General features: G+C 34.4%; 1 protein-coding gene across 1 annotated transcript in view; it reads right to left on the bottom strand.

The window, feature by feature from the left end:
* LOC111704902 (serine-rich adhesin for platelets-like) overlaps positions 1 to 13,996 on the bottom strand; it is a 55,048-nt gene that overhangs the window by 10,356 nt on the left and 30,696 nt on the right. The window contains 16 exon segments of the mRNA XM_023477290.1: positions 139 to 210; positions 1,186 to 1,326; positions 1,744 to 1,827; positions 2,614 to 2,762; positions 3,925 to 4,015; positions 5,474 to 5,944; positions 6,973 to 7,116; positions 7,711 to 7,776; positions 7,917 to 7,992; positions 8,639 to 8,741; positions 9,026 to 9,095; positions 10,105 to 10,177; positions 10,308 to 10,391; positions 10,634 to 10,764; positions 12,902 to 12,984; positions 13,683 to 13,883. Coding sequence (XP_023333058.1) covers positions 139 to 210; positions 1,186 to 1,326; positions 1,744 to 1,827; positions 2,614 to 2,762; positions 3,925 to 4,015; positions 5,474 to 5,944; positions 6,973 to 7,116; positions 7,711 to 7,776; positions 7,917 to 7,992; positions 8,639 to 8,741; positions 9,026 to 9,095; positions 10,105 to 10,177; positions 10,308 to 10,391; positions 10,634 to 10,764; positions 12,902 to 12,984; positions 13,683 to 13,883 — 2,039 coding nt within the window.

Genomic DNA, 13,996 nt, shown 5'->3' with positions numbered 1-13,996 from the left:
ACCACGATTTATCCCATAAACAAAAAAACTATTTAAATTTAGTCGAAGTTGTATCTGGAAATCTTGAATAAAATGTCACTTCAAATCATGCTGTTAGGGTTAGTTTGAAGAATAAGTTAAATGTTTTATTATACTTACGGTCTCCTGGACCCAATACTAGGGTTATTTAAAGGTTTCCTGTCTAATTCTTGATATTCAAGTTTACGGGCCCTGAACGATACACCAACATGTTTTTAGTTAACAAATATAGCATGCAATTATCATGTATTTGATTTTTAAGTGACTGCTTACAATTTATGATTTTAATGACATTTTAAAGTTTTGTAACCACTTTACGGATTTCCTTAATCAAGAAAAATAAATTAAAAATTGTAAAGAGTCCCATTAATTCAAAAATAATTTAGTGCTCTTTTTGTGAAGAAGACTCAGGGACATGTTCCCAAAATTCTCCCAACTCTGATTACTTATAAACCCTTCAGTCCTTACTTTACACCCTCGGAATGGTTTTTTTTATAATGTAAACGGTTTATACCATCGCTTATAGAGGGTTTATGCACATTGCATATTTCACGAGAAAAGAGAGGAAGGGGGGGGGGGAAGAAAATTTTGGTTCTCAGCATATTTTTGAAGAATAAAAAGATTGTAAAATTTAATTTTTACATACAAAATTTGATGTTGTTGGAATGTCAAGATTGAGCAAGTAAGAAATTGATTTTATGTCAGAACTTTTAAAAACTTAAATTGACTTGAAGTGACCCTTAAAGTAGCATGTCTGATTCACAACGATACTCATTAAACAGCTAAAGCATGTCAGATTTATCTTTATTAATCTATAAAAACTCTTGTAAATATTTGAATCCTAGAAGGCAACAAAAATTGAGATATAATCATAGACTTTGCCTCGATGATCAGTCAAAGTTTTAAAGGGTACCGTTGTAGATCGGGCACTTCCATCTTTTTAACTTCGCGTTCAGTCCCTTTAAGCCCTACAGCTACTCTCATCTGTACTCATTTTCTCTTACAAATCCTAATTCATTCATATTTTAACGCTCCTATTTGGTCTTAAAAAGAGATGAAGTATGGAGGAAATGTATAATTACGGACAAGTGTTAAAGATAAAATGGTTTGACGGGAGTGCCAAAAGTGCAAAAGTACCAGATGTGAGAGAACTTTTATCTGAGTCACCTTTGGCGTTGGTTCGCGATATTTAAAGCAGAAGGTGGAAGCCCTCTGTTTAGAGGTATTTGTGATGTCACCTCTTCATCGAGAGGTAAACTACGTAGATACGATACCTCTCTACTCAACGTTAAACTCTCTGTGAAGTAACTGGAAAATATCTTGTTAGTTTGATCTCCGAGAAAAGAGTTTTAATAAAAGTTAAGCAAAATCTATACTTTAAGCCTAGCATAATACATATTTCAAACTAATCCTGTCTTGCAATAAACATAAAACATTAAATTAAGCCACTTAACGCTGATTTTATGATCGTCAATGTCGTCAACCTGAGATATTTAAAACTATTAGTTCTACTATATCAAGCGGTAAACCTTCAGGTTGCGACAATATACAGATTAGAAAATTAGAGTTTGAGGCAGTTGTTCAGTTTCTGTGAATGCTCCTCAAAACAAAAAAGGAACTTTTTATTTAAATCATAAAAGTTGTATCCCTTGTTAGTAGAACATGCTCAAGTAATATTCTAATATCTCTAGACGTATTGTCCTCTATCCTGTGTCCTCTATATACCTGTTGTCCTCAATATTGTCCTCTGTTTGTCTGTGTCCAACTACTCTACTAGGATGAGTCCTACTCTTCAGTGCATCGTCCAATCTAAACAAAATAAAATATCTTAGTTAAAAGTTTCAGAAAAAGTCTGACGTTTCTACGCAATTTTTATTCTTAAAAGGACTGTAGGCATAATTTCAAGTTAATCTCCATTTGTAGAGTGCCATTTCTGATTTACAACAGTACCATTTCAACCTTTACTTGAAATAATCACGTGTACAGTCCCTTTAAGATCTTGAAATACAACTCAATCAAAGCAAATTATTTTTGAAGTCTCACCATTCTGGGCAAACCTGTGTAATCTTTTTAAAAAATCCGGTATAATTAAACTGTGTGATGTATCCGGTTTAAAACTGAAAGAATTGTTAGTATGGGTAGAACTAAACCGGTGGGAATATATTTATATATATATAGTTCCTGGTTTAGATTATCTCATCAGATCTTCTTAAACAATACACATGGGGGGGGGGGGGACACAATCAATTCATAATTATATCTTTGATATCATTGTTTAAACTAAAGGAAGTAGATAAAATTGATTAACGTTGACGGGGGATATTATATTTATTATGTGCATGTGCATGCTGTTTACAAAAATGTTGATGCTGATTTAAAAATGTGAAAGTGTAACAGTGCACAAACGGTTTCAAAAATACTTGCATCTTATTTTTGTTCTATTGTTTCAGAGTTTTCCCTCAATTTTCAAACCTACAGGGGGGTTCTTGTAGGTGGGGTAAAGTGGGGTACATGTAAGGTACATGTGGGGTACATGTGAGATACATGTGAGATACATGTGGGGTGCATGTGAGAGTACATGTGGGGTGCTGGTACCTGGTGTTCTTTGAAATAGTTGGGGTTGAAAAGGGTTTAACAGTTCCTGATTCGTCCTCTCTATCCTCTACTCTATCCTCTGCTCGTCTCTGCTGTTCGTCCACTAGAACGGACTGCAGGGTCTCACGAAGGCGCTCTCGGACACCCTCCTGTGCGTTCATGCACATTCAAAATAAGTGATAATTGGGAAAAAAAAACGGGAATGGGGACGCAATTGCAAGTGACACTAAATTTAAAAAGTTGATTTTCTAATTTATCAGTGTACGTTTTAACCATTTTCTGTTTCATCATGGTACGTTTTAACCATTTTCTGATTCATAAGTGTACATTTTAACCATTTTCTGATTCATCAGTGTACGTTTTAACTTTTTCTGGTTTATCAGTGTACGTTTTAACCATTTTCTGATTCATCAGTGTACTTTTTAACATTTTCTGATTCATCAGTGTACGTTTTAACATTTTCTGATTCATCAGTGTACGTTTTAACTTTTTCTGGTTTATCAGTGTACGTTTTAACCATTTTCTGATTCATCAGTGTACGTTTTAACATTTTCTGATTCATCAGTGTACGTTTTAACCATTTTCTTGTTCATCAGTGTACATTTTAACTTTGTCTGATCTATGATAACTGAGATATTCATCTTTCCTCAAAAAATATAATTTTCAATTGTGGTTTCTCTTTTCCAAAGTTACAGAGACAATGACAGAAAAGGTTAGAATTTAACACGTTTTAAGATAGATAAACGTTACTCAGAGGAATTAAAAGGTATCATTGTGAATCGGCGATGCTATTAGTTAAATAAAGGTTCACTTGAAATAACGTCATCAGTCCGTTTAAAAATAGGTAATACTGTTATGGAAAAGTATTCTTTGAGGTGTACTGAGGCAATAAAAGGCAGTTTGGAGTAGGTGTACTCTTATTTTTCATAAACATATTCAAGTGTTTTGTGTTCAGATAAAACAAGAGATATAGTTCTTTAGAAGCTAATTATGCATAATAACAGTTTACAATTTCTAAGCCGCTAATAAACTAAGCAGTTTTCGACCAATTGCGGTCGGTATTAGTAAATAATGAGAAGTATTAGACCTTTGTATAGGATAGCTAAACTATATGCATAGGAAAAGTAGTATACCTAACCATAGTTAGTTCAACTACTTCTCGTATCTCTGTACCAATCCCTCAATTTAAGTTTTTTTTAATGAATATGCTTTGAGATTAAAACATACAAAATCACTGCATCTCTTATTTTGTCTGAGTTATCTGTGATAAAGTGCATTGTTGAAGTGAAGTGATGTTTAAATTGTGCATTCCTTTGGTTTAAAAACTCCAGGTCGGAGGGATTGTGGTTCCTCTTCCTCCTCTTCAACATGTGCTCCAATTATCTGGATCTTATCTCCACCCCTGTACATAATATTCATTAGCTCCACCCCTGTACATAATATTCATTAGCTCCACCCCTGTACATAATATTCATTAGCTCCACCCCTTTACATAATATAGCTCCACCCATGTACATAATATACATTAGCTCCACCCCTGTACATAATATTCATTAGCTCCACCCCTGTACATAATATTCATTAGCTCCACCTCTGTACATAATATTCATAAGCTCCACCTCTGTACATAATATTCATTAGCTCCACCCCTGTACATAATATTCTTTAGCTCCACCCCTGTACATAATATTTATTAGCTCCATCCCTTTACATAATATAGCTCCACCCCTGTACATAATATTCGTAAGCTCCACCTCTGTACATAATATTTATTAGCTCCACCCATGTACATAAAATTCATTTGGTCCCCCCCCCCTTTCCTTCTTTGTACAAAACATTCGTTAGCTCCATCCCTGTACAATGTCCATAACATTGATTAGCTAAACCCCAATTTAGCTCCCATCTTCTTTTACCGACTCTATATTGGTTTCCTTAAAACTAGAGTGTAATAATGCTTTTCTGATGATGTGCTGTTACATGCTTACGATGTTGGATAACAAGCATTCTTTGAAGAGTTCAGGGGAAGAAGGAGGGGGGGGGGGGGTGAGGGCCGAAAATACATGATTTATAATTTGAGACTTAGTTATCATTAAGTGTGTATTTGATAATTACCACTAGTATTACAATTAAAGGGGCTGTATGCGTAATTTTAATTTAATGCAATTGCCCGATTTACACAGAAAAGCTTTGTCTTATCAAGTATCAATTAGTTATCCATGTTTTGTTTCGAATAGTTCCTTGTAAATCCAGGTTGTAAAAAGATAACGTGATAGTTCCTTGTAAATCCAGGTTGTAAAAAGATTTTAATTCTTGATCGATGAATGTCGGACAATACAGCAAGATGATCATTGAGCAATGATAAACAAAGCATTAAAAGGAATAACAAAATATTAAAAGTATGATAAAAAGAAGGAAACATTATAAGAATTTAAAAATTACAAAAAAAGACTTAAATAAAACAAATATCTAATTAAAAATGATTACAGATAGAAAAGAAAGATATTTAAGATTGACTATAAAGTGAATGGAAAAATGCGTACAAAGGAAACAAATAGATAAATATTTTAAGCAAAAAGTAGAAAATAGAAGATGAAAAGAGAGTAAATAATAAGAATTAGATTTACACAAATTACAAGGTTTCTAGTTTATATGATAAACAAGATAAATACAGACCTTGCAAACTGTATAGGAGGGAGGGGGGGGGGACTCCTAGGGATGATGGTTAAATTAGGGCTTAGGTTGAAAATATAGTGCATGTGTGATACATGTCTAATGAATGTTTGTAACATATTAATAAAGAATATATAGGACATGCAAGATACTTGGTTGGAAGGCTAGCGTGCAAAGGGATCAAACTTACTCGTCTGATTCTGTGTCTGGTAGACCTGTGGAGACATGAGTTTCAAGGGATTCAGGAGTAACTGGAGATTCAGGAGATTCTGTGGTTTCTAGGATTTTAGGAGTTTCAGGAATTTCAGGAGATTGAGTTGAGGAGGAAGGACGGTTGAATAAAGAGTTTGATCTGGATTGGAACCTGAACCTGGATCTCAGGTTCTGGATGGTTACGGGAGACTGGGTAGAGGTTGTAGTAGTTTCTCTATCAGAGGATAGTTGAGGACGGAACCTAGATCTAGTTCGGAATAGGCTTAATCTACCAGCAGTAGTTGATTCAGTAGGACTAAGAGAAGGATTGGATTCAGGAGTAGGATCAGATTCAGGAGTAGGATCAGATTCAGGAGTAGGATCAGATTCAGGAGTAGGATCAGATTCACGGTTAGGATTAGATTCAAGGTTAGGATCAGATTCAGGAGTAGGATTGGATTCAGGACTCCTACAGAAAAAAATATTAATCTAATCTAGAATATGGATAGACTCATCATGCACCTTTTCTAATTTTCCTCAGTTTGTCAGATATATTCTATAGGATCATAAGGATCTTACATAAATATTTGTATAGTGAGAAATGAGGAATTCATGAGTGGAAAGCATAAGCCCATGCGTGAAATGGAAGTATAACTAATCACTCTACATAAAAGAAGTACCCCTTCAATATGAAGGAAGTTACCCCTTTAAATGAAGGCAGTGACCCCACTATTTGAAGGAAGTGACCCCCCTACATGAAGGAAGTGACCCCTCTACATGAAGGAAGTGACCCCGCTACATGAAGGAAGTGACCCCTCTACATGAAGGAAGTAACCCCTCTACATGAAGGAAGTGACACCTCTACATGAAGGAAGTGACCCCAATACATGAAGGAAGTGACCCCTCTACATGAAGGAAGTGACCCCTCTACATGAAGTGACCCTACGAGATACTAAATGAATAAAATGTTTAAACTTCTCGTCTCTATAGTAATGAGAAAACGGTTTAACCTTGCAAGCAATTACTATAAACTTTATAAACTTCGTAGTTTAGCATCTTTCATCTATACACTGTATACACAACACTATACCATCAATACTTCAATATTTAAAGGGACTGTAAGCGTATTTGTAAGTGACCATCCATGCAAAAATAACAATACCTAATCTACAACGGTACCCTGAAAACCTTTGACTGATCAAGTATGAAATTGATATCCCTGTTTTTGTTTCTTTAACTGTTTATTTTAAATTGTGGTTTCTCTGAACAACTGACTTGCGCACTTGTTGCTTATGTGAAACAAATGGAGAAATTATCAGAAATTAACTCTTTTCGAGACAAAAAACGAAGTTATCTTCCACATTTTTGATCAGATTAAGGTTTCAAGGGTACCGTTGTAAATTGGGCATGTATATCTTTGAACGGAGAGTCACATTAGATTACTCTTACAGTCTCTTCAAGTAAAAACTGAAAAACTTAACAATAAGTGAAACTTACGCAGGAACTGGAACTACAGTGGGCGTTAATGTAGGGAGAGTACGCCTCTTACTGGCCAGCCTAGAGAGGAAGGATGGGCGGGCAGGTGTAGGGGTAGAGGGCGGGCTACTTACGGGACTGCCATCACTTTCAGGTTCAGATTCACTTAAAAAAATTCTGTTTAAAAACTTAATTTCTACTGTGTTACTCATTCCTAGAATTTTTTTGTCTATTAGTAATTGTAGATAAACATAAGATTTTAATTCTAAGTCAGATTCTGATCAAATAACCCATTAATTATTTGGTCCGAATGTTTAAGGTTACCCTGCAGGAAACTTGACTCTAAATATCAGAAGCTTATTAAATGCATGAGTGTGCAAATTATGAATTGGCAAGGAAGGCCACTGGGGGGAAGGGTCACAGAACTAGTATTTTGAGTACAGGAAGTAGTCTGAGTAAAGATAGAATTATTTTAAACTATGTTTTTATCATATCCAACAGTTATTTTTCGTGTCCACTAATAAAATATCAATCCTCACAGCAGATCTTTTCAAAATAAAGGAAACTGATTTTAATAATTCTTTATTTTCTTGTATTTTAATTGAATATACATTGGTTGAACTCATAGAGAAATAAAAAAACAAAAAGTTAAACCTCCTTTCATACATATGTAAACTGTATACAGCTTAGAGAATGATGAGGTAAGCAGTACAGCTCTATTCTATGTTTTTATTATCTCTATGTTTGCTTTAATATTACCTTGCTAAATCCTGTTTCCCTCTGTTCAGTAGTTGAGTCAACCTATTTCTGGTCTTACTGGAGATCCTGAATATTTAAACGGTACCGATGAAAGCTTTGTCTGATCCACAGGCAGCCGCAGTACATTTGAATTTCCGAGCCGGGTCAACCTTTCCGGTCCCAGTTTGTAATGTTGTCGTTGGATTTTTTATGTTTATAAATGTTACCTGACTCTTCTCTCCTCCTCTTCTACTTTCTGATCCATTTCTTCTTGAATCTGTCTTTCTAATCCTTCTACTCCTCCTAAACATAATCCTTCTTGAATCCATCTTTCTAATCCTTCTACTCATCCTAAAGATTTAAACCTTCTTTAATCCATATTTCTAATTCTTCTATTCATCCAAAACATAATCCTTCTTACATTGTCTTTCTTCGCGCCCTTTTTCTATTATTTATTTTAACAGAAAAAATTCCATTTAACAATGCAACTCTACAGACCAAAAATTATAAAAAGAATCTATGAAAAGTGCAGAAGTGGCAACTGTATGCGGAATTACATATTGCTTAGATTTATACCCAGTACATAAAGTTGAAGGTCAGATTTAAATATAAGTACTGTGTACTCTAAACAGTTACACCCTAATTTTACATCTTCTATTTGAATACTGTTAATAATGCCAATTATGCCTGGAAAATTGCCTTGGAAGAGTATTGCCTGTGGCCTGAGTGTCTGAAGCGGAAATAACAATATGCTTGAATTGTTGAGTTCAGGTGTTGGGTGAGGGGGGGGGGGACCTCTAGAAAGGTGATGTTAAATGAGGAGGGACGAAAGGCATATAAAGAAAGATTGAAAAGAATTGAAAAAGGTAAAATGAAAAGAAACGGGCAAATTATGATCGAATAACTAGTGTAATATCTTAAGTTAGGAAGAGAAGAAACTGGTTTAAACCTGCTGCTTTCACTAGTTCCAGGATATCCCTCAGAGATTTAGGATCTTCAACAGAATCATCATCGACATCATTTGCTGGACTCTGTTCTGCTCCAACAGTATTCTAAATCATCATCATCATCATCATCATCATCATCATCATCAACATCATCATCATCATCATCATCATCATCATCATCTTCATCAACATCATCATCATCATCATCATCATCAAAACATCATCAAAACAACCAGAAATGGTTAGGCTACTGGCTAGTGATTGTTTACTGTATAAAGTATAAAATTAAAAATGTATTAATTGTCATTTTAGCCGAAGTATATAAACATCCATCTATCTATTTATCATCATCATCATCATATCATGAATGAGCTGAATAAATGTCTAACCTGATCATCAATAGCTTCCTGGTCGGGTTCGGTTTCAATATCTTCCTTCTCTCCGCACTCTACATTACGCCTGGAATAAAAAAGAAAGGTACAAATTGTTTAACCCTACCATCATTTACAAGACTTGAGGTCGGAATGTATGAATGAAAGTGAGGATTTTAAACTAGCCACGGCTGGTCTTATTACTTTGTATGTTGACAAGATCAACTTAAACTAAAGCTGAGGTGGTTAAGTCTGAGGCTGAACTAGCCGGAGCTAGTTAAATTTCTTTTCAAAATTTGATAAATTCTCGAATGGAAAGTGTTTGCACATAAGCTTTTTACTGATATCAATTGAATCAAACGAATTAATTTATTTAAAGCATATTTTAAAAATAAAAAACTAAATCAAACAGTTATCAATTGTAAGTTGAAACTCAAATTTCATGTAAATGATATTCCTTCCTGTTACTCAGCATTAAACCAGTATTAATCTGTCTACCTCCTTTTTAAAGATAAAACACACGTTTTCCTCTGTTGTATAAATCAATAAATAAGGATATAAAAACTAATATTTTAAGTTTATCAACTATTTTACTTCCTGTTTATAAGGTACAACAAACAGTAAACACAGTTTTCATACTAATTCCACAAAACAACATTTATGTAGCAGTTTATTTACTGCTCATTTATCTGTTTATTTACAGCTACTGTCATCTCACATATCTGTTTCTTTACAGCTACTGTCATCTCATATATCTGTTTCTTTACAGCTACTGTCATTTCATATATCTGTTTCTTTACAGCTACTGTCATCTCATATATCTGTTTCTTTACAGCTACTGTCATCTCATATATCTGTTTCTTTACAGCTACTGTCATATCATATATCTGTTTCTTTACAGCTACTGTCATATCATATATCTGTTTCTTTACAGCTACTGTCATCTCATATATCTGTTTCTTTACAGCTAATGTCATATCATATATCTGTTTATTTACAGCTACTGTCATCTCATATATCTGTTTCTTTACAGCTACTGGCATATCATATATCTGTTTATTTACAACTAATGGTATCTCATATATCTGTTTATTTACCGGAAATCACAACCGTCTGTGATACTATTGAAGAACAGACCTCTGGGGCAGGTAAATGTATGTGCAACCAATCCTAAATAATTTTTGTAATAAATTTTCGAAAATAATATTTTCCTTCCTTCGTTTTGCATGCTTCCATAAAGTATTCGAAAAGATTTTGGTTTTCAAAAATCTGAAAGTTTTCTTTGTAAAACACGTTTTACCTTGGCTTGGTGTATCAAGACACCAATAATATTTCTTACAGGATGTAGTGTGGGGTTGGAAGCCTTCACCCTTACATTCGAATGCTAAACAAACAAAAATTATTTTTTTTTCATGACTTCACAATTTTAAGATTATAAACTTTAAGTCAGAAACTTTTTGTCGCTAAAATTTACGGAATCTTTCCTTAATATGTCATAAATGCAAAACCAACAAAAAAGTGAAACAACAAAAAAATCTTCAACGTACCTAGGTAGGTGAGATATGTGAGAGAAAAAAATTTATCAATTATTAATAATAATTATCCTCTATATTGACGAAGGTCTACCTGGTCCTGAACTAGGTGTTGTTGGTGGAGCTGGTGTGGTTGATGTTGAAGGAGTTCCTCCTGCTCCTATACTAGGTGGAGGGGGTGGAGGACGGTTCAAGGATTTGGCTGTTTTAGAACCTTTCTCCGAACTGTAGAATATATGTAGTATTAGTATAAACTAGAGGGATGAGCTGATAGTTCCTATAGAACCAAAACCAAAGAGTATGCAGGACTGGAAGAGAAAAAAATATGAATTCTGGAAGAATAGGTTGATAACGAATAATTGGGTTATGAAAGATGAGAAATGGGTTAGATTTAGAAAGATCATGCAAGCTCATGGGTTCAAAACTTCTTGGAGTTAAAACCTTTCTTGAAGTTCATGACTTCTTATTCCGAATTAAAAAAATTGTACTAAATGTTGTTGGCATAGATGTTTTCAACATGATAATTGAGAATTTACAACAAGTGTTGACATCGATCCCTTTTATCCAAAGTAAAGAACCCTGAGCAAAAAGTAAGATTATAAAATATACTTACAGATGTAAATCTTCTTCCCTTGTACAGTGTACACCGTACACTCCGTACATAAGAATACTATACCTCAGTGTGTTTATTTATTTGTACAAACCGTACATATGCACACTGCAGTGCAGTGTGTTGTAATACCAGGGTGTATGTGAGGTTTCATCTTCTCATCAAAGTGCAGAGAAACATTCAAATGCTCTTTGTACAAGCTCATGTACAGATCGAAAAGGAGTACAAAAAGGATAACAGGAGAATAAATATAATGACTACAGGAGAGCTTGAGAGTACAGGGAAAGAACAAGATTACAAGAGTTGAGGATTAAAAAAGATGAGCTTTACATCGTACATTGTACTTTTCATGTTGTAACGATGTTCATGAGGGCTACACAAGAAAATGAGTCAGGAATTCAAAAGCAGATAAGTACAATGAAACAGGAGTACATGCAGGATTACAGGAGTACTGGAGTGTAGGAGTACAGGAGCACAGGAATACAGGAGAACAGGAGTACAGGAGTACAAGAATACAGGAGTGCAGGAGTACATGAGTACAGTAGTACTATAGGAGTACAGGAGTACAGGAGTATTAAAGAGTACAAGAGTACAAGAGTACAGGATCTTAGAAGTACATGAGTAAAGGATTAGAGTCCAGGTATAGAGTGGAGTCTAGAGAACAGCTAGAATCATATAGCAACAATAAACAAAAAAAAGTTACGCTGATGTAGGATAACCAGGATTTTAAAAAATTATACAGTGGAACCCATAAAACTGTGGAATATGAAGACGAAGTTTTTATCAATCTTTTGTCTATTCAATGTTATAACAAAGTCAGGGAGTAATGAATAGAAAGGACGCGGTTCGCCCTACCATATGATTATACATGCTTTGCAAACGGGTACTTCATTTGTATAAGAAATATTTGTCTGATGTACAATTACCGCGTATACAATTACCTATTCTAAATATTTCATATACAAATGAAGTACCCGTCTCCAAAGCATGTATAATCATATGGTAGGGCGAACCGCGTCAGTTATATCTCCCTTCTATTCCTTACTCCCTGAACAAAGCAAACGGTTATGTTAGTAGCTTAAAATTATGCTATCGATTCTATGTACAGTGAACACTGTACACTGTACAGTGACGTACGACTTCGTACACGGAAAAATTATTATATTTCATGGTTATTGGACTGTTTGAAATCCTAACGTGAGTCTAACATTCGTCTTCCTATTCTATTGGTTTATGGGGGCCAAGATAATTGAAAAACAGGATTTTAAACAGGAAAGGGTGAGAAGGTATTATGAACAGGACAGGATTAAAAAGGAGCACAGTTCTTTATAATCAGGGTAAAAACAGGAAAGATTTTCATGAATATCTACTAAAGATTTGAAGGAGGACACGTTTACAAGGATTAAAAAAAGGTTATAACATTCTTCTTCTAGAGTTTGCTGCAGTAGTTTTAAATATAAACCTTATTTTTATCCTTTTTTTAGGAATATTACTGAAAATGTATCATGCAGGACATTATACGAAGGATATACAAACATTGTAAAAACCTAAAATCTATTAAAATATTAGCCATTAGATTAAAAATTACAAATCTAAAAAAGTAACTTTTCTTTCATATAATATGCATTTGTGAAAAAGTCGCACTTTTTCAGAAGTACTGTAACGAAAATTGCAAAATCGAATTTAGTATTCTTATTGGATTTGATCACGATTTTTTCAACATTTCATTTTAATATTTGTATTAAATTTAACCTTTTGTTTAGAACAGCTAGTTCTTCCTGGGTCAACCTTAACCTGGTTCTACTTGTCTGTTCACTTGTACTGACAGATACAGACTAAGTGATTAGCTTTCAGCCTATACCCCTTTTCATTTTTCCTTTACAGTCCCTTTAAAGTTTAAAGCACAGCAGATTAGATATCTTTTTGACCAAGGAAATAAACTGCTGCAGTTTCTGGAATAAGCAATCATACAAATTATTATATTTTTATATTCATTGCTATAAAAGACTCACATGACGGGTTCTTGGTGTAACCTTTGTAAATTGAGTATATGGAGACAGAGATGATAATATGATATAGATCTGTGAATAATGATAAAATGTGAATATGTGAATAAAGAATAAGTGTACTCTAGGTGAGGGAGCAAGGTCAACCTAACAATTGTATATATTGGGTCACTACTCACAGTCACCTGTAAGCCTGTAAGCAAGGAAGCAGAAAAATGAATGAGAAGGAGAGTCAAGGTGATACCACCTCTTAGTGCTTTAAATAGTGTAAATTTATACAGAGGGGGGGGGGCCGATGGATCACCCCCCCCCCCTTTCCAGTTGACCGAAAAATTCAAAAAGTTATTTTCAGAAAAAAAACTACAGCGCCAAATAAAATTTACAGGAGCCCCAAAGAATATTCCAGTCTCAATTGATAATTGTGGTTTAGATAATTTGGGAAATTAATTGTTGGTTAAAACCAACAAATGGGTTGTGCCCCCCCCCCCCCTCCTCCATGAAAAATAATTCAAGACAAAAAATCAAACTTACGTCTTTATGTCAGATTTGATGCTGAACATGGCTTCCTTAGCAGACTCTATCAGAGGATACGGTGTCTTACTGCAGGTTCCTCTAAAGTCGTCATTATCTATAGTCCAGAACATAATTCCTCCCAACCCCTCTTCAGCGGCGTAGAACGCTTTCTCAACTGCTATATCAACGTTGTCGAATCCAACCCATTGATCGCCCTGGTAATCAAACATCGTTAATAAATACAATTGAACAATTCAATTGTTTTCGATCATTCAAATAAATATTCTTTAACAAATTTATGAAGCTCATGTACATAGGGAAAAATTCA

This window comes from Eurytemora carolleeae, unplaced genomic scaffold (assembly GCF_000591075.1).
Source record: "Eurytemora carolleeae unplaced genomic scaffold, Eaff_2.0 scaffold484, whole genome shotgun sequence".
NCBI classification, from domain to species: domain Eukaryota; kingdom Metazoa; phylum Arthropoda; class Copepoda; order Calanoida; family Temoridae; genus Eurytemora; species Eurytemora carolleeae.
This window is presented reverse-complemented; position numbering and strand designations above follow the sequence as displayed.